Raw genomic sequence first — 21,892 nt, forward strand, 5'->3', positions numbered from 1 at the left:
GCCTTTGTCTATTGTCTGTAAAATCCATTTGTCTCCTGTAATGTAATGCCAGTTTAGGGAAAATAAGGCTAGCTTTCCGCCCAAGGGTGCTTCCAGTTGTTCCCTGGTAGGCGGTATCAGAGCCAAGTCATTGTGTCTGTCCTGTGGAAGTGGTCGTAGCTGAATCTGTGGCAGTACTTCTCTGGTTGTTAGGCTGCCACTGACGTCCCCTGTAGGCACCTCTGGATTGACCTCTGCCTCTTGGGCGCCTATTTCTGCCTCTCTGTGCTCTGGAGGTGTCTGGAAAGGACCAATTCCTCGAAGGCCAATTTCTACTAAACCTCGGAGGTTGGACCTGTAAGAAATCTTTGACTGTTTGGACAGATTTTGCTTTTTCTTCCACCTTCTTTAGCACTTGCTGTGCAGGGGAGCCAAACAAACTTTGTTTCTCCATAGGAGCATCTAGGAGCTTTGACTTAACGTGGTCTGGTAAGGATTGCTCTTTTAACCAGGCATGCCTTCTAATCACTGTTCCAGTCATAGCTGATCTAAAGGAAGCCTCCAGTGCATCATAGCCACATTTTAAGGAATGATTACTGACCTGTTGAGTGTTATGTACCAAATCTTGAAGGGACTTACGGTCTATAGGTTCAGGAGAGGACAGTTTTTTTATTTAGCTGGTCTAACAAAAATTCCTGATACTGAATCATGTGAAATTGACAGTTTAAGGCCCTGGCCGAAAGAGTAGCAGAAGTATAAACTTTTTTACCCCATCTCTCTAATGCTCTAGATTCTCTTTCAGAGGGGAGGGGGTTTTTGGCAGAGGCAGCTGCTACAGCTTTGGGGCCCTGTGAAATGGTTTCAGGATCTGCAATAGGAGCCTTATACAAGTGGAAGTGTGTGTCCGGGACCCTGTAATATCTGTCGGGCTTGGCAGGGGCCGGAGGGAGAGAGTCAGGGGCAGTACAGGCATCGTTATATGCATCATCAACAGCTGTTAGTACTGGAGGAATGGCTAAAGGCCTATGCTGTGGTAAAAGTAAAAAGGTCCTTAACCTTTTCCTTGAATCTGAAAAATCCTGGCCCTGCCATTGAAAATGCTCTCTCATAGCATGTAAGGTTTCCCCAAAAGAAAATTCTTCAGGAGGAGAGGCAGAAGGAATGGAGTCTTCTGCATCGGAATCCTCATAAGGAGAATATGGGCCTTCTGGAGGGTCTGAGTTTGAGTCATCCGAGGAATAGTCTGTAGAAACAGGATCCGGGGGCTCAGTTCTAGGCCTCTTCTCTGGAACTGACCGACCGGCACTTGCGAACAGCTTCTGCTTCGGGCACCACGCGGCAAGAAAGACTGAGGAAAATGGCGTCGGCTGATACCTTTATACCCAATACACAGCAGCTATGACGTCGGGTGAAGTGCGACATCAGCCGAGGCCAGACCCAGACTTTGGAATCCGGCCGACCGAAGGGCTGCCTGAGGCAGGACAACCCATATGTTAGGACTGCAGATGCATCCTTGAAGGACATCTGGGCTAACACAGTACAACCACAGTGATGTAGATGTTGTCTCTGAAGTCTCTGATCACTCCAACATAGCGCAGCAGTGACAGAAAAAGTTCTGTTGTTTAAGCTGCAATTACCATAACAGCAGAAGTATGACTAATTCACCAATGTAGTAGCTGTAGCTATACTAGTCATATCCTGCCAAGATAGACAGTCTTCCAAAAGCTTTCACTCCCCTCAACACATGCAAGCTGGTTGCTGTGCCTCAAGATCCTGTGTGGAGAAAACAGCAGTCTGGGTGCCAAAATACATCAGGACTTTCTTGCCACAAAAAAGAGGGAAGCAACTGGGTGATGAAGGGAGGGTGTGACTACTACAGTAGTGAAGTGAAATTTACTGTCATGGTAAACACAACTTATGTCACTGAACCATGTTCATCATAAATCACTGCTGCAGTAGCCTTAGCATATGGGTAGATTACCACACAGCCTGGAAGGAGGAAGGATTACTTTCCAGGAGCTCTAGAGAAAGATCCTAACAAAGTCTGTTCTGGACCTGGCAAAGGAATTCAGTTTGTAATTCTTTTTAGAGGTATGTACAGGGGACCAAAAAGCTACCTCTGGAACCTAGAGTCCAGCCCTTGACAATAGGTCACCAAAAAAGACAAAGATCTAGCAGAATTTACCTTGATCCAGTTTTGAATTGTATTACCATGATGGGAATAACAAAAAGAAATAGCAATGGACAAACTGCCCTTTCTGTCCCATCATAGGAAATACACACTTGTTTGGCCTTCTTAAAGGACTTAAGTTACGTCAAGATTATACCAGAGTTGACTTGGCACATCCAGACCATGAAGAATCCTCTCCCACTGGTTTAGTAGTTTAGAAAGAAATACAGGGAGAATGATGCTTTGATTTCAAATAAACTCTGAAACTACTACTGGCATGAAGGAAGGATATTTTTCCTTAAAGTAACCCTATCTGCAGGGAATACCAAATAGGTTTCACCCACTATAAGAGTTTGCAACACATTGCTCTGATGTCTGCAAGAGTATAACGAAAACAGCCTTCCAAGTTATGAAAGAAAAAAAAAAAACAGATCAGCTGGTTCAAAAGGTAACATATTTACCTTTTCCAGCACAAAGTTAAGATCCCCACAAGGTGTCACCTGTATTCCTGGTAGTCTTAAATGCAACTCCCCTCTTCGAAAACAGCTTGATGAAAATCTAAGAAGAATGAGGAGGATCCATGGGCAGACATGCTGAAATGGACAACAAATAACCTAGCTACAGGAGTAAGAGGGTCAGAGGATAGTAACTTACACAGGTATAGTAGCACCAGTAGTGCGTAACCCTTGATTGGACCCTGATTATTTGAGTCGACCAAACCAGAAAATCTCTTCCACATACTAACATAAGATTACCATGCAGCATGAATTACTGCTTCCTTTAATCCCTGCTGCACATCCTCAGAAACAAAGTGCCTAAAAGGTATAAAAAAACAGAATCATCCTGGTAGTTAAATGTAATTGTTCAGACTGAGCTGTATCAAATTCCCTCAGTCTTGTGTGAGTAGATCCAGTCAGTAAAGAAGCTTATGGCAAATGCCCTTGTCCAATTCCTTAAGAAGGAAAAACCACTGTTGCCTGGGCAGAAGGAAGTCATCACAATGATCTTGGAAACGTCCCTCTGAATCTTCAGAATGGACATCAGTGGAAAGGAAGGAAATGCATAAAGTTACATTCTGTCTATGGGAATGAAAGAGCATCTCTTCTCTATACCTGCTTGCAGGTAATCCTGGAACAAAATATGCTGAGTGGTCTGTTTTGAAAGGAGGCAAAAAAGATCTACTTGAGGTATTCCCCACAGCTTGATCAATTCATGGAAGACCCATCCCCGTTTAATTTTCATTCGTGAGGGTCTGTCCTGGGCCTGCTCAGGTGTTTGTCACTACATTTTGCTCTGACAAGAATGTATGAAGCTTGGAGGGTTATACAATGCTTCACAGTGACCACCCACACTATCACAGCCAGCCTACACAGAGGGTAAGACATGGTACCCCCCCCCCCGTTTATGTTACGCATCACTGTGGTGTTGCCTATACCACCTTCAGTGTTCCTAGAGACCAAAGGTGGTGAAGAGATTCTACAGCTGTCTCACAACTAACATCTCTTTCACATTAATCTGTTTTGGCCTGTCTCATTTGTTCCAAAAGCCATGTGCATTAACCTCACTGACACAGCTCTCTATGCAAAATCTGATGCATGTGTTGTCATGGATTGAGCAGGGGTTGAGAGAGAGGAAAAACAAGACTTGGACTAAATGAAACTTGGTATCTCCATCAGAGAAGTCCTCTCTCTTCACAAAGGCCAGTATTGGGGATCTAGAAATCTAGTGAATGAAAAGGCTGAGTCCAACAGTCTTTAAAAACACTGATGCATCCCTGCAAGTGCAAACATGGGAATCATAAAATCAATGAAAACTTCAATACTGAAATACTTTCCGGATGAAATCTGGGACTGACTAGAGAAAGCCACAGAGATTTCCAGATACAACTCCACTTTTTCATGCATTAGGAATGCCTCTGAACAGATGAGCTCAGAAGGTGTCACAAAAGCACAATCCTGCGAGAGGGAATAAGAGAGGATATCAGGAAATTCATCTGGAACCCAAGGTCTAAGAGATTTCTTAACCATGTAAGGTACTTCAGACACCTGGAAAAAGATGCTGCAAGTCTAAATAATATTTATGCTGTGCAGTCAGCAGTAGGCAGACACTGGGTCTAGACATTTTGTTAACTCACATGGAGAAGTGAACAACCCAATGTGTAATGCAGAAAACTGGTAACGTAACCCCGACAGAAAATGTTTAAAAAAAAAAAAACTTTCTAGCAATGACAATGTGACAAGTGTCCTTCATATCCAGAATTACCAGAAAACTCATTTCAGGTATGACAGATATCACTGCAAAATCAGTATTTTGAACTTTGACACTTTCATAAACAAGTTGAGAAAGGATAAGTCATGCACTGGTCTCCAACAAAGCTCTCCCCAGTGATCTGGGAGTACTGATTCTATGACCCCCATATAAAGCGAAGGCACAGGCATATTCCAAAGTCATTCTAGTCAGTGGGCATTGATAACTGGGAAAATTGGGGCATGAATGGCTAGACTTAAAATTCTAGGGCCATTAGCCTAGTAACCTCCTATGATCCTATAACTGGAGGAAGTAGGCAAGTCTGATTTGGATAAGGGAGTAACCAAAAAAGGTGGGAGGCTTTCCCACCGCCATATGAAATTCTTCTAAAGTAACTTTAGAACCAACTTATTTAACACAACACAATGATAAAAAGGAAAATGGAGAACTAGGCTATGGGACATACTTGAAGGAGTGGCAGAGAAGGGAAGAATGGACTGGTCTGTTTTCTGGAAGGTGCCCTCCTTTTTATTAGATCTTTCTTGCCACTTTTTCTTAAAATTCTGCTAGCCAGCAGAATATTGAGATGGCTTTTTTTATTTGGTTTTAACAAAGAACCACATTTTTGCAGATTTTGAGAAGGGCTGAAAAAACTTAGTGACTGCCCCAGAATTAACTTCCCTCTTTGCTGAAATTGCTTGAGTACCTTGGTAGTAGAAGGATCAAATACAACCTACTTATCCAAAGGAGAATTTAGTATTTCATATTTAACATCTTCAGAAGACTTCTGATTGTGCACCCAAGCAAAACACCTTATCACAGTAACAGTAGCTGCTGCAGTGGACAAAGAGCCAACATTATCATATACACTATTAAAAGAATGCCTAGTTACCTGTGGAAAAAAACAATAACATTCAGAGAGGAACTTCCTTCTAAAGATAAAACAGTGGCAGAAATGTTCTTCAGATTATTAAACAAGCCATTGTGTATTTCAACAAATGGGCCTGACAGCCAATGCTGTGGAGGAATAAATCATTTTTCTAAATCTGACAAAAGCATTTCCATCTTGTAAGAAGAATTAGCATTCACCAAATTTTTGTTAATAGCTACAGTAAAGATAGAAATTACAGCTGCATAAGTCCTATTTACCTGCAGCAGTAGATGCTCAGATTCCACACTGCATCAGTGGCATATGGCTTCTGCACCTGCATAAAACCTACACTGTCAGCTTTCCAGAGCTCAGAATCCCCTCCTCTGACTCTCTTTAATAGGAGATTGTCTAAGCCCCTCAAATCAGGGAAAGCATAATCCTGTTACAGAAAGTTATTTTATTCAGTGTTTTACTGCCAGCTGCAGGACTAGCACAGAGGAATCTTCTCAGCTGCCTGTATTGGTGGGTTACAGGCATACTGCAGGCAATAGGGAAAACATCCTCAAAGGCTGGCAGCAAAGGAGTAATAGAAGTTGGCAGTGGGACATCCACCTGAAACATGTCAGAATGTTTCTTTAAAGATACTGGAACATTAGCTTGCTCCCATAGAAGCCAATTATTAATTCTGGAAACAGTATCAGGAAAAATGAAATTCCTCTAAGGGATATTCTGGGAGAAAAACTTCTCTCTAAATCACAATCTGGGATTTATGTTGAAAAAATAAAACATGTCCTATCCTTATCCCTATCATGTTCATCTGACAGAGTCTTCAGAAAATGAGCAAAATTACTTATTTTTTTCCATAAAAGTTTGTTCATTCACTACAAGTTTTTAAAGTCTGCAATAAACCTTTAGCCAAAGTAATAAGTTCTCCCTTATCAAAAGAAAATCAGTCTTATGAAGATAAATGATTACTTTTTGCTTCTTTATTCTACCGGCATCCATAGAACAGGACTGACTCATGGATGGTACCTCCAGGAAATGGGTCCCTTCACTTAGCTCCTTCACTTAGCTACGTGAGGATGCACTCCCTACTGAATTTCCCCTTTTCTACGAAAGTGGCTCTCCCATGCCTGCTTAGGACACCTGAATAGATGCAGAGGATGTGGCTAATCCCTGGCCCATGGTGACACAAAAACAAAGTAGGTAAAGTGTACTTGAACTATACACAAGCACAGAAACAATTAAAAATCTCCTACAATACTCCAGTTATTCTAAGTACAACAAAGTAGTAACAAATATGCACACTTCTGGCACAAAATAGCGCCCCAAATATAATTATACAGTCCCTGCTAAAAACAGCTGCCAGTTGAGATGCTTCTGATAAAATAGTAAACACACTTAAACTGCTGGTATTCTTAGAGACATGGTATATTTTTTGAAAGGTAAATGTGTGGAAGGGATTACCCAATGGAGACTATCTGACCAACAATGGAAGTCAGGAGCCAACAGTTGATCCTCTGAAGCCCAGGAGGAGTGTTCTCATGAGAAGCAAGAAAATACTGAAGTATTTTGCCACTTAGGCTGCTGTTTTCTCCACACAGGAGCTCAAGACACAGAAACTTGGGTGCATGCAAGCGGGGAGGGAAAGCTTTTTGAAGACTAGTCATCGTTTAAATCCTTGGCAGGATATAACCCATACAGCTCAGTCTACTGCAGCAGTAACTTGTGATGAATATCAAAGATGCAATGATCAGGACGGTTAATGAAACACTGAGTTGGTTTCTTTTCCTTCTTTAACTAAACAAGATAAGGGAGGTACTGAGGATGCCCGAGGGATTCACTGCTTACAGAAGTGAGTGACAAACCCATATTGTTCCTTCCTGATAAACAGCAGTTCCGTACTATTCTTAATGGGCCCTTCACAGGATTATCAGACGTTTACTGAAAGAACTACCTACCCTTATCATATAACTTTAGCTACTTATGTTGAGACCCCCTCCCCCAACCCACACACACACACGCTTAGAGGACTCCTGAGTCATGATGTAGCTTGAACCATATTTAAGTGAATTCTTTACAGTACTGCTTCAAAACTCTAGTAAGGCTTTCAGAGCTGTGCATGTGTAAAAGGGGTTAGGAAAATGAAGCCTTTTTTCTCAGGATTTCTTCTCAGCTTCTTTCGGTTATTCCACCTTTACAAAATGCTGATTGATTCTTGATTGATGGCTCCTTAAAGTAAAGGGATGGAGACCCATGATGCAGTTGGCTCGATTTAATCAGAAAGGAATGAAAATGGGATGTGTGTTTACCTCTTAGGAGGGAAACTGGTGATCATGTATTTGGACATGTCTCTTGCTAATGTGCTCTCTTTTCAAAAAACAGGGAGATGGTGAGGCTTTCTAAGTGATACACTGCTTGCAAGAGTGACGGATCCCCATTGCAACCACTGCATTCCCGCCCTTGTAATAAGGGTGAATACACCCCACTAATGGCTGTCCAAATGGACAGTGCACTGTGAATAGGTCTGCCCAAACTGAAATGACAAAGGGTCACAGTGACAAGTCAGATAATGAGGAATGGAAGGAGTGGGGAAATAAGTGTTTCATAAATTCCGGTCTACAGTATTTCACAGAAGGATTACAAACCTTGCAAGATGCACAGCCCATTACAAAATGATCAGTACTCAGTCAAAGCAGTAATCATCGAAAAAAAAGATTCCCAGTGATGAAGTTTTCCTGTGACAGTAGCATTCTACATTCTCAGTCAACAAAGATATATACATAAGTAAATGATTAAAGAAGCAGAAGACAATGAAGTAACCACAAAAATTTAATTTCTTTGAAAACAGGACATGGACAGTTAACAGTGAAAGAATAACTGAACAAGTCCTTAGGAGAAAGGAACTGAACAGAGTATAAAAGAGGTATGAGATTTCACAAACATGAGGCAAGGAACAAAATCAATAAGGAGCAGCACTAGAAGGAAGAATGTCAAAAACATCACAGCATCATGACAATCTATCTACATCTGTTTCTTTGACTGCCAATAGACAGGAAAAATTGTGTCTAAACACTTTTCAATGAACCTAGGAGGCAACCCCCCCCTCAAAAAAAAAACAAACTTGTATATCTACACAGAGGTCCCACAACAGTGGCGAAACAGAACACACTACTGTCACCAAAAGGTGTTTTGGGACAATTTTTTAGTCTATCGACAGTCAAAGAGGAGACTGCTCACAGATCAACCTGCTAACAGACATCAGTAAGCTGACGACTTGTCTGTGGAGGTACAAGTTGTACATCACAGAGCTTCTGCAAGTGACTTCTTGATGTAATAATCCAAGAGAATAGTATAGTCAGTTGTGAGCTTGGACAATAGTACTTTCTGTGACTTTACTACTCTTAGCCACTCATACTTAGCCTAGCAGCATAGCTCCAAAGAAGGTCTCCTAAATTACAACAGATAAACTTGCTAGGCATGTAACAGACTTTGAAGCAAATACCAGCATTAAGGGGTCGCCATACCTGATAATGAATCACATGTTGCACATTTGGAATATCAAGACCACGAGCAGCTACGTCAGTAGTCAGAAGAACCGAGCTAAAATTAAAACACAGTCATTAGTCCCAAGAAAATGCACTACCAGTTGTATTTCTACATTCTCTCAAATTTTGTCTGCCAAAATTTTGAATATTCAGTTACAATAAACCTCTTATGTCTGATGATAATAAAAACCTTTATCAAGCTGCTTATATTGGTGTTTGAACACAGTACTAACATTTTCTATGTATTTAAATAGTCTTTTTTAGTCTTTTTCTGCCTACATGTGTCCCACTGCCTGCCTATAAAAGTAGTAGCCAGTGTACATAATAATAAAAAAAAAAAAAAGTATTACAAAAGCACATCTTTCCTGGGATCTCAGCCATCATGTTATTTATTCATCATCCTACCATCAGGTCGTTAATATTAATTTATGGCTAAAATTTCTGCAATTCACATCAGAACACCATTCAAGAACATGCACTCACTATTAGATAATTACCAGCAATATGTAATCAAGGATAGCTATAACCACCCAACACACGTGCATGTGCACATATACACATACAATTCTTTATTACCAAAAAAAAAGCACAAGTCATTGAACGACAAAATCAAAACAAATACAGGAAACTTTTTACCACCTGTTTTAAATTAGACAGAAAAAAAATAAATTTTGCACCTGCTGACAGTCAAAGATCTATCATCTCTTCTGGTGCTTTACTATGGACTCTCCAGAGCTGGATGTTTCACTCTTCCTTTTATGTCTTTCACAACTGCACAAAGTACTTGAGCTCCAGTTTAACCATGCTGCTGCTGTAGGAATACTACACCTTCGTTTTTCCAATCTGTCTTCCAACGGTTACATACATAAACCAATCTGTCTGCTGCTGCCACTGCTCACTTTGCTCCTGGTGATTCAACTCCACTATGAGAAATAAATCCAAATAGTTTTCCTGCTTTGTTGCTAAAAGTTCCTTTCCACCCAGCTGATCCTTCACAAAAACATTTCAGTGGCTCAGTGCAGTGCTTTGTATTTATCCACAATGATCAACTGCTAACTTTCTCCAAACTTGAACAGTTTTTCCAGATCCTTCTTTACACTTCCCCTACTGCTTCATTTGTTGGTACTTTTCCATTATCAGGACAACACTTGTAAAGAGCGCTTACAGTGTTAGAACTTTATGACCACCGAGTTCTGTGTACCTTTCTGGCGGAATGTTGTTTTCTTTCCTTTCCTACTACAATGCTGGTTTTGTGCTGTAAGGTTATTTTGAGGCCTAAAACTGTCAATGGGAGGAAAGTAGGAGAATAATTTGAAAACAGAAAACTGTGTCGTATCGGGAGCTTTCCTTCTTTCAAACTATGGCCTGTAACTGCTCCTCCGCGGCAAGATTGCTGAAATTCTACTTTAATTCTGCACAGAAAGGTGAGGAGGTCAATATACATTTGATGTGTAAGTAGATTAAAAGTATGAACATAGTAGTGATCATACAAGTGTTTGACACTTGAATTTACAGACACAAGACTGATGGCATGTTCTGCTTCGTGTTTATAAATCTCAGTGCATTTTCAAAACGTCAAGAGAAACTCTTTTCTGAAAGACTGCTGTTTTCTATTCTCTACAAATAATTATGTTTTACTCTCTTATGCTTAGAATGCATGTGATTTTAAGTACCATATAAACTATAACCACAAGACAGAGCAAAATGAGTAAAAAAGTTATGATTTTAAAAAAGGACAAAAACGGGTCCATGTAAATCAGAGCAGCCCCTCTACCTTTGCATGGCACATAGTATGCTGCAAAATGAAGGACTCAAACACAATCCTATTCTGTGTAAAGGATAACTGAACAACATTCTGTACAGTCAGTCTTGACCCAAAATACCACTGCAGAATGTCCCATTATACGAAGTCTTGCCTACCAACGGCTGCAAACGTTAAAAATGCATTGATTTTGTAGAAAGTCATACCTCATCCACAGTCCGTGGTGTGTTTCAGTAAGTCTTGAACACAGTACTAACATTTTCTATGTATTTAAATAGTCTTTTTTAGCCTTTTTCTGCCTACATGTGTCCCACAGCGCACTTGTGTTAGGCTACACAACCTAACCTTCATTATAACTAACATGTCTTTTAATTAGGTGTGTGTAAAATTTAGAAATGACATCTCCTTTTTTAAATATTATGCAGTAAAATACTTTTACACACATCTGGTTATGTTAACACCAGAAAGACATGACAAGGGACTGGATTCTGAGCTCAGCAACTGCGTAAAAAAAGTGTTGCTCCGATAACGGAAAAGTACCCATTTGTCTTTGTGTCATTGGCTAAAAGGTTTATTCACATCTCTATTCACTGTCTGAAACAAACACACTAAAGAGGTCTGGATCAGGAATTATCTCTATGGAACTATAGTAGTCATTTTCCTTACTTTTGTCATTGCCCTCTCATTATTACTCACTCTGGCCTACCCTTCAAGTATGCAGTAATCGTGTTCCTTGGTCTTGGGCCTACCTCAACAGCCTCCTCTAGTATTTTTTACTGTTACTTTTGCCATACAAGGCCAAGGATCATGAAAGACCAGGTAGATGACATCTACCTATACTTATGTGTCAAGCTTTCCTGTAACGCACTCAAACCTGAACCACGTTTGACTGACTGCTCCTTTTGACCATAACCCAAGTTGGCTGCTATCTTGAAAATTATTGTCCTCTACAAACTTAACCAAGCTAGCCTTTCCCTCTGGACTCTCTCAAATATTTTCCTGCTACTTCAGTTAGGGTAATAGGTTTACAGTTTTCAAGATTGTTCCTGCTGCCACCTTGTACACTGGTACCAAACTTTTCTTCTTCCATTCGTTAGGTGCTTCTGCACTGGTTAGTGATCTGTCGATCTCCATAAGGGGATATGCCAGCACACTGGTAGGACTCCTGGGGACTCTAGGACGAAGTCTATCAGGTTTTTGTGTTTTATCTTCCTGAATGGCAGACAGTCCATTATAAACCTCCTCCCTTCTCTTCTGTGTCTGCACATTGCTCTGCCCAGTCTGCACTCTCGCTGCCTCTCCCCCAGAAAGGCATCCTTCCTTCTGTTCTTGAAGGTTAAAGCAAACTATTCATTCAATATCTCTCCTTTTTTCCCCTATCTTCTATAATCTCCCAATCATTTACGCTCAGCCTAACTAGACTTCCCTATCCTTCCTTTACTTCTGTTACATACCAAAAAAAGATTCAATCTTCTTAACTCCTTCTGACAACTTCCTTTCAACATGTTTTCTTTTCTTCACCTTCTTACTACAGTTCTGCTGGTTTCTTTGTAGTGTAAATCTTCACCTCTCTATTCTCTCCCTTGCATCTCTCGCATGCTCTGTCATTTGCCCTAATCTCCACCCTTACATTCCTATGTAGCTGCACTGGCTTTTACTTTTTTCCCTTCGCCTATGCCTCATATCTTTATCTACTAAGTTATTTTCAATGCTTGTTTACTTCTTCAGTTTGCCTCTACCCCCCCAAAATTATCTTTGACCCTCTTCCCACAACTAAGTCACAATCCACTGTGATGGGCTGGCACCCTGTTCAGCATGTGCTTCCATGCCCTTGGACCCACTAAATGCTGGGATGAGCTCCAACTCCCCATGCTCCTACACAAGATTAACTGAAGAATTAATGTGTCCCCTACATGTCAATACTGCAAAGACATGACCCACCTCAATCACATCCACTGGGACTGTAAATCTCTAATGCAGATCTGCAGCACTTCAGCCAAGAATGACTGACTCTAAAACACCCGAAGAGTAACTTGTCAAACAACCAATAACATAACTATTCAAAACACACCACACCGCACAGCAGTAATACAATGTTTCTGCAGGAGGCAGGCACTCCTGCACCCCTTCAACTATACTAATTCCTAGCTGAACAGCCATGAGGAAAGGAGAAACATCTTAAATGAATGAACACTGTACAGGCACTTACTGCAGTCTCAAAGGCGAATTCACACTTGTAAACACAGCTGACACTGGTGACTTAAACAATGAAACATAAATCAAAAGTGCATAGTTAATAAAATGCTTTCAAAAAACAGAGCTTGGTTACAACCAAAAAATGATAAAATGGCTTCAGACTTCAAGCTAAGTGTTCACCACACTGACATCAACCTTATACTCCAATTATGGAAGCCGATGAAGTTGACCAGTTTTACAAGAATCTGCAGCATCTCCTGGAGTCAAAGTACAACTGGAATAATTGGCAGGAGGACACAGTCAATCTACTAGTGGCCACATTCAGTTCAACCTTCACCCCCCCATCCCCTCCTACATTCCCTGATCACATTCCAGCATGTATACTCCACCCTCAACTTTTCCCAAGAACAAGTCCAAAAGACTATTTAAAGCCAAGAACATTATGTCCCAAATAACGCATCAGTCTGCCTACAGGTCAGTCTGAAGCATGACTTGTCAGGTCACCTACGAAGATTATTTAGTATCCGCCAGTAAACAGGCTTTGCACCAGATGAATGGAAAACAGGCTTTGCACCAGATTAATGGAAAACGGTCGTCGTCGTCGTCCCCCCGCACAAAAGTGGGGTATCAATAGACCTGGACAATTACAGAACTATAAGCCTGACCAGCCTCACATGTAAGGCTATGGAATTAATAAATAATTACATAGGTAACCTATAAACTCACAACACAAGCCAGTTCAGACTAGTCAAGGGCAGATGCAGACTACTTAACCTAGATGACTTTTTTGAGAAGGTTACTGAAGCAATGGATGAGGGGAAATCAGTACACACTGTATATCTAGGTCTAACAAAGGCATTCAAACACCATCCCACACTCAAGTATCATAGATAAACTCTCCCACGTAAATGTAAATCTCTATGTAACTTGCTGAATAGAAAATTGGCCCACAAACAGAACCAAGGAAATTAGGGTGGGCAGCTCCTCACAAGCAGTATACCCCAGGGTTCAGTCCTCTGGACACTCCTCTTTGGTATTTGACTCTGCAGTCATAAGGTGGAAGCACTTTGGATGAGACATTCAACCAAGGCCCCATATGCCTGAGTTAGTGGTATCATGGGTGGATGTAAAAGATCACATGCCACCTATAGAAATGAGTAGGGGTCCTTTATTTATATACAAAAATAACTCTTATTTACAAAATATTTACACATTTACAAATATTTATATATGTGCACTTACATAACTATAAAAATCTTGTTTGCACATATTCATAATTTCCCTTACAACAATGCCAATTTTTCATGCCCATTAGACCTTCACTCTTTTTTCCATAACCACTATCTCATTTTACTTAATATTGTTGTTAAAATTAATTTACCATTAAACATAACTTCAATTATTTTTTCAGTTATTCTTTCATTCCATATAACCTAAAATAACTTAACTATTCTTTTAACTTTGTTTTATATCTTCAAAAAAAATCATCTTTACACAGTTTTCCCCATAACATTTTAATTCTTTTATATTTCAAAAACACACAAATTGTAATTTCTTCTTCAAGACAATGTAAACATATTCCATCACTTTTCTTTTTATATGGCATGTTTCCTTTTACTGGCAAATTATCTATTACCAGTCTCCACAAAAATTCTTGACATTCTACTTTCTGATTACACCATTTGCTTCTTATTTTTATAGCTTTAATTTCTTCATCTGTTAGATTTTCCCATGGTTTTACATAGCAATGTTTTATCATTACATTCTTATACCATACTTTTCTAACTCTTGTTTGTACCGGGTTTAATCTAGAACCCCATATAAATAAAAAATATATATCTGAAAGAACTCCTTTTCAAATACTGTTGGCTACATAAATACACTTGCTAAACATGTGTACTGAATGTATCAAAGAAACCTTTTTTTCTGAATAATAATTTATGTTTACAAGAAAAGACATGTTTGCTTTATTTCTTATATTGTTTTTCTCCCACTGAATTCTACTTACATCTTTAATCCTAAATGTTATACCTAACACAAATTTCATTCATTGTAAAATATATACCCCCAATCTTTACTACATCATATAAACCTTTACCTTTCCCTTTACTTGAAGCCATCCCTATCATCTCTAGGCATGCACTTGTGCATATTACTTACTTTATCCAAATTTTGCTTTTTTGCAATTACAATGTCATTTGCATATGTTAACAGAACTGGAAACCTTAACCCTTCAGGTGTTAATATACCTCCCCTCCTTCATCTTGTAATGTATTTCACATACTATCTCATTCATAACTAATGCAAAAAGTATAAAACTCATTGGACATCCCTGTCTCACACTACTCTTCATAAGTGCCTCTTGGGTTAACCAGCCTTTTGCAAATATTTTTACTTCATTATTACTACATGCTGACACACATAATTTCCTAAATTTCTCAATGATATTATCTTCTTTCATTATTACCCATAAGACTTCATGTCCACTTGGTCAAATGCCTTATTAAGGTCTCCTATCATGATTTTTGCTTCTCCTTTCCTGTTCATAATATCATCCACAATTTTTCTAATCATTAATAATTCTTGGTAACTCTTTCTCTTTATACTACATATGCTACCTTCCATAATATTTTCCATTCTGGTTTCAAATCTTTTATGTATTATTTTCGTAAACATCTTATAATCATTATTATTCAATACTAGTGGTCTCCATTTTTTAATTATCTTCTGTCTTCCTTCTTCCATATGAATTCCACTGCATAATTCTTTATCCATAAAATCTTTAAAAATATATATATTTTTTGCCAATCCCTTAATTTTTTAAATACATTTCATACCCTATTCCATCTTGGCCTGCAGCCAAGTCTATATTTACATGTCCTAATACGTAATCCAGTTCATTTAAAAGAAATCTCATTTTCCAACTCTTTATTCTCTTTTCCTGTTAACTTGTTTTACTTTCCATGTGTTTTTTTGCCACCTTCTTTTTTTCTTTAAACATTTCTTGCACATATTTTACTACAGTATTCAGAATCTTTTCCGGAGTTTATTTTCTATTTCTCCTTTTACATTTTTTTTTTATTTCTATTATTACACTACCATCTTCCTTTACTAATCTGCTTAAGTAACTTGATAATTCTCTTTTCCCTTGTAAAAAAATTTTGCTTATATAACAATTTTTTTATTTTTTCTTGATTTATTTCATACAATTCTTTTTCTGTCAAAATACTTTCCATCATTATGTTCTAAATCTTTCATTGCATTGTTATACATTCTTTTATTCTTGCATCATATTGCCACTATAAAAACATTCTGCATATGTTTCCTTAAATATCATCCATTATTCTGAATTTTTATAAAACATTCTCAGAAAATATTTTTCCATAACTGTATTACTAATCTCTTTCCTTCATTCCATGCTTTCTCATTTGTCCTTTTTATTCCTTTGCCCGTTTTTATAGATTCCTTGCTTTCTTTTATTCCTGACAGTTACAGCACATGGAAGACACCCTTAGCTTTGGGAAGCTGGTTAGTTGCGGTGGGATAGGACCCAAATAAATTAGGTTAATGCAGTAATGATCTACGTTTGAATATCAAGAAAACTACTGCAAACAAAGCAGATTCAAAGCAGCAAGTGGTAACACAATAAAGCTAGTTGACTGATAAGATACCCAATAACTTAAAGGACAGCAAACAACAGCATTCTGCTTAGATTTCTTAAAAAAGTTTTGAACTTTGTTGATCACAAGATAATGACCAACAAACTTAAGAGTGTTGCTCAGTACAATTCAAACTCCCTGACCTGTACTTCTAGTTACTTATCTAGAAAAAAAGAGGACATAGGCAGAATACATTGCTTGGCTTATTTCATCCTGAATTTTGGAGATGCAAAGGGATCTTAAGCTTACTACTTTTTATGTATACACAAATGAGATGCATCTACATACAGAAATAATTCAATTCAGTATGCTTACGATTTTACCTTTTGCCAAAGTGTTGATACCGGTGGCAACTCGTAAGAAACATACAACCAGATTTGCACTAGTGGGTAACTAACTAATGAAAGGCTTGTACTGAATGAACAAATGACAAGATTATAATGAATGAAAAAATCTGGAATGATGTATTTTGGGAAAATGGGTCTAAAGAAACTTCTATAACCAAAAAAGCCAATAAAGATGTTACTAGAAATTCCTGTTGCACAGAAAGTACAGTTGTGTACCTACCATACATGTAGATGTTAGAGTGTATTCACTGTTGCAGTCATTACACTTGGGCTATCCTGCTGGCAGGCTACCCGCAGTCGGCCTAAATTCCAAAGTCCTGGTCCGGCGTCGGTTGCTGTCGCCTCTTCCCTGACGTCAGTGCACCAGGGGTATAAAAGAAGCAGCAGACGACATTTTCTTCAGTTTTTCTTGCCCCAGATGTCAGGTGCCCCCAAAAGGGTAGGCTAAAAAAACATTGCTTATAAAAGCATGCTCTAAAATAAACAATACCTTCATCTACAAGCAAGTACACCACATAGGTTGTATAGGATAGAGAAGTACAGATAAGTCCCAGCAAAGAAAGGGAGATGGTGGGTGTGTAACCTGGACTGCAACAGTGAATACATATGAACATCTACATTTATGGTAGGTACACAACTGTACTATGTTCATCGTGTTTCACTGTTGCAGTCATTATACCTGGGTTGAATCCCAAAGCTGAGGTTGGGTGGCTGGGTCTAAATAGAATTAGGAGTGGCTATAAGGCCCTGCAGAACTGCAGTGGCAAAGCCTGCTCTGGATTTAGAGTAAAGAGGTAAGTGGTAGTGCTTAGTAAAAGTGTGCACTGAAGTCCAAGTTGCAGCCTCCAAAATATCCTTGGTTGGTACGCCTCTGAGGAAGGCTGCTGAGGTGGCTACTGCCCTGGTAGAATGTGGTCTAATGCCCTTAGGCACTGATTTGCCATGTTGTGAATAGCAGAAATGAATGCAGGGTCCTATCCATTTCGAAATAGTCTGCTTTGAGATAGCCTTTCCTTGCGATCCTGCAGCATATGCCACTAAATGTTGCTCAGTCTTTCTGAAAGTTTCAGTTTTGTCCAAGTAGAAGCGTAGCTGTCTGTATGTCCAAAGACTGCAGAAGTCTCTCCCCTTTATTCTGTGGGTTTGGGTAAAAAGTAGGCAAATGAATGGTTTGGTTAAGAGCCACACTGAACAGTACCTTAGGCATAAATGTTGGGTTTGTCCTTAGAGAAACCCTGTCCGGATGGAAGATAATAAAAGGTTCCACAGCCATTAATGCCTGTAACTCTGAGACTCTTCTTGCTGAATTTGTTGCTAGGAGCAGAGCTGTTTTCCATGATAAGAATTTTATCTCAGCTGTATTGGCTGGCTCGAAAGGAGGTAGTGTGAGTTTTTCCAAGACAAAATTGAGGTCCCATGCAGATATTGGTGCTCTCCTTGGAGGTCTTATGTTTTTGGCCCCCTGAGGAACTGCCTAAGCAATGGATGTGAAAAAATAGGTGGGTCTGTATTGTAATGAGCTGAAATGGCAGAGGCATGGATCTTAATTGATGAGAAGGATAGGCCTTTGTCCAGCATCTCAGTTAGATGTTGTAAAATCTGAGGAATATTTGGAACAAGCGTGTCAATTCCTTGTGCCTGGTTCCAAGCACAGAATCTCTTCCATTTTTCTGCATAAGATTTTCTGGTGCTGGGCCTTCTGGCCTCCAAAGTAACATCCATAACCGCTTTAGAGAGAGGTGTATTCTGAATGGTCACAATATCCGCCATGCAGCCAGATTTAGGGTTCTGAGTTGGCTGTGCAGGATCTGATTGTTTTGTTGGGTCAGTAAATGAGGAATTTGAGACAATATCCAGGCTGGGCCTTGGGACAAGCTCCTTAGGACTGGGTACCAGTGTTGGCGTGGCCAATCTGGGGCAATCAGTATAATTTGTGGCTTCTCTTGTCTGACCTTTAGGAGTAACTTTGGGAGGAGAAGCAGTGGAGGAAAGACATATACTGTAAGGTTGTTCCAGCTGAATGACAAGGCATCCACTTTCCATGCTTGTTTGTGATAAGTCCTGTGCAGAATCTCTGAAGTTGGCAGTTGTGAGGGGAGGCAAAATATCTATGTCTGGGCATCCCCATTTCCTTGTTATCATGCTGAAGATTTGTGGATCTAGTTTCCACTCGTGAGGATCCATGAGGTTTTCTGTTTAGTTCGTCTGCCAGAGCATTTGTTTTTCCTGGCAGGAATTGTGCTTGCAGGCGTACTTGGTAGGTCAATGCTGTGTTCCACAAAATCAAGGCTTGTCTGCAGAGGGGGTAGGAATGTGTGCCCCCCTGCTTGCTTATGTACCACATGACTGTGGTGTTGTCCGTCCTTATCAGCAGCTGTCCCAGATGAAGTAGGTCCTTCAAGAAGTAGGTCCTTCAAGAAGGCTGTCAGGGCATTTTGTACAGCTAGCATCTCTTTTTGATTGATGTGAAGATGCCTTTGGCTTGGGGGCCATGTGCTCTGAATACATTTCCCTGCCATGTGAGCCCCCCAGGCATAATCTGATGCATCTGTTGTTAGTGTTTGCCTGGCTGTGGGTAAAGTGAATGGCTGTCCCTTGCTGTGGTGACAGGCCTGTGCCCACCATCGAAACTCCTGTTGCAGGCAGATGGCCTGTGTAGTTTTTATGATTTAGGCCCTTGAATGTTTTTTTTTTTTTTTTTAGGAAGCACTGTGGTCATTCTAGCTTTGACAAGTGTTTGGACAGGTACATACTAAAAGGGGCACTATACTCTATGATCAGACTACAGAGTACATAGTACAGAGGAAATTATTGTGTAAGTAAACTTAATATAACAATAGATGGTCAAATGACCAGCTGGCATGAAAGCCCTGAAGGGTTTGACATCGAAAAGTGTAGTTGTGTACACTTACCATAAAGGTAGATGTTCGAGTGTATTCACTGTTGCAGTCATTACATTTGGGTAATCCTGCTGGCAGGTTGCCCTCAGTTGGCCTGAATTCCAAAGTCCTGGGTCAGCTGCTGTCGTCCCTTCCTTGACGTCAGGGGTATAAAAGATGCGGCTGACGCCATTTTCTTTAGTTTTTTTGCCCCAGATGTTAGGTGCCCCCTAAAAGGGCAGCCAAAAATTTGATATATATATATCTATATATATCTATATATCTACATATATATATCTATATATCTACATATAGATATATATAGATAGATATCTATCTATATATAGATAGATATCTATCTATATATATATATATATATATCTATCTATCTATATATCTATCTATATATATCTATATATATCTATCTATATATCTATATATCTATATATATATATATATATATATATATATACATACATACATACATACATGCGCCAATAAAAACTTTACCTTCCTCTACAAGCAAATACACCATATAGGTTGTATAAATCAAAGAAGGAAAGATAGGTTCCATCAGAAGAAAGGCGGATGGTGGGTGGGTAACCTGGACTGCAACAGTGAATACACTCTAACATCTACATTTATGGTAAGTGTACACAACTGTACTATGTTCTTCGTATTTCACTGTTGCAGTCATTACATTTGGGTAGAGTCCCAAAGCTATGGTTGAGAGGCTGGAGCTAAACAGCGTTAGGAGCGGCTATGAGGCCCTGCAAACTGCAGTGGCAAAGCCTGCTCTGGATTTAGAGTAGAGTGGCAGATTATAGTGCTTTGTAAAGGTGTGCACTGAACTCCAAGTAGCAGCCTCTAAAATGGCCTTGGTTGGAACTCCCCTGAGAAAGGCTGCTGAAGTGGCTGCAGCTCTGGTTGAATGTGGCCTAATACCCTTGGGCACTGGCTTGCCATGGTGTAAGTAGCAGAAACAAATGCAGTGGCCTATCCACTTTGAAATAGTCTGTTTTGAGATGGCCTTTCCCTGTGATCCTGCAGCATATGCCACTAGTAATTGCTCTATTTCTGAAAACTTTGGTTCTGTCCAAGTAGAATGTAAGCTGTCTGTGCACGTCCAAAGACTGCAGAATTCTCCCCCCCTTGTTCTGTGGATTTGGGTAAAACGTTGGCAGATGAATAGTTTGGTTAAGAGCCACACTGGACACCACCTTAGGCATAAATGTTGGGTTTGTCCTCACAGAGACCCTTTCTGGATAAAAAATGATAAAAGGTTCTGCAGCCATGAGTGCCTGTAGCTCTGAAACTCATCTTGCAGAAGTTATTACTAGGAGCAGAGCTGTTTTCCAAGATAAAAACTTTATATCAGCAGTAGCAGCTGGCTCAAAAGGAGGCATGGTGAGTTTTTCCAAGACATAGTTGAGGTCCCAAGCAGGCATTGATGATCTTCTTGGAGGCCTTACATTTTTGGCTCCTAGGAGGTACTGCTTTAATAAGGGATGAGAAAAAATTGGTGGCTCTGTATTGTAATGAACCGAAATGGCAGAGGCATGAATTTTAATAGATGAAAAAGATAGGCCTTTGTCCAGCATCTTAGTTAAGTATTGCAAAATCTGAGGAATATTTGGCACAGCTGTATCAGTTCCTTGTGCCTGGTTCCAAGCACAGAATCTCTTCCATTTCCCAGCGCAAGATTTTCTAGTACTATGCCTTCTGGCTTCCAAAATGACATCCATCACAGCTTTACTGAGAGGTGTGTTTTGTATGACTACATTATCCACCATGCTGCCAGGTTTAAAGTCCTGAGTTGGCTGTGCAGGATCTGATTGTTTTGCTGGGACAGTAGATGAGGTATTTGAGGTAAGGTCCAAGCTGGGCATTGAGACAAGTTCCTTAGTATTGGATACCAGTACTGGTGGGGCCAGTCTGGGGCAATTAATATTATCTTTGGCTTCTCCTGTCTGACCTTTAGGAGTACCTAGGGGAGGAGAGGCAGTGGGGAAAAGGCATATATTTATAGGTTTTTCAGCTGAAAGATAGGGTGTCCACTTTCCATGCTTATCTGTGATAAATCCTTGTGCAGAATCTTTTTAGTTGGTAGTTGTGAGGGGAGGCAAATAGATCTATGTCCAGGCATCTCCATTTCCTTGTTATCATGCTGAAGACTTGTGGATTCAGCTGCCACTCGTGGGGATCCATGAGGTTTCTGCTTAGTTCGTCTGACA

The 21,892-nt window shown here is 39.8% G+C and overlaps 1 protein-coding gene across 1 annotated transcript in view; it reads right to left on the minus strand.

Annotated features, from left to right (window-relative positions):
* DDX24 (DEAD-box helicase 24) overlaps positions 1-21,892 on the minus strand; it is a 416,990-nt gene that overhangs the window by 130,880 nt on the left and 264,218 nt on the right. Inside the window, exon 6 of the mRNA XM_044074590.1 lies at positions 8,795-8,870. Coding sequence (XP_043930525.1) covers positions 8,795-8,870 — 76 coding nt within the window. The remainder of the gene's footprint in view (positions 1-8,794; positions 8,871-21,892) is intronic.

The sequence above is a fragment of the Protopterus annectens genome, chromosome 6.part0, assembly GCF_019279795.1.
Source record: "Protopterus annectens isolate FY-2018-M chromosome 6.part0, PAN1.0, whole genome shotgun sequence".
In the NCBI taxonomy this organism is placed as follows: domain Eukaryota; kingdom Metazoa; phylum Chordata; order Ceratodontiformes; family Protopteridae; genus Protopterus; species Protopterus annectens.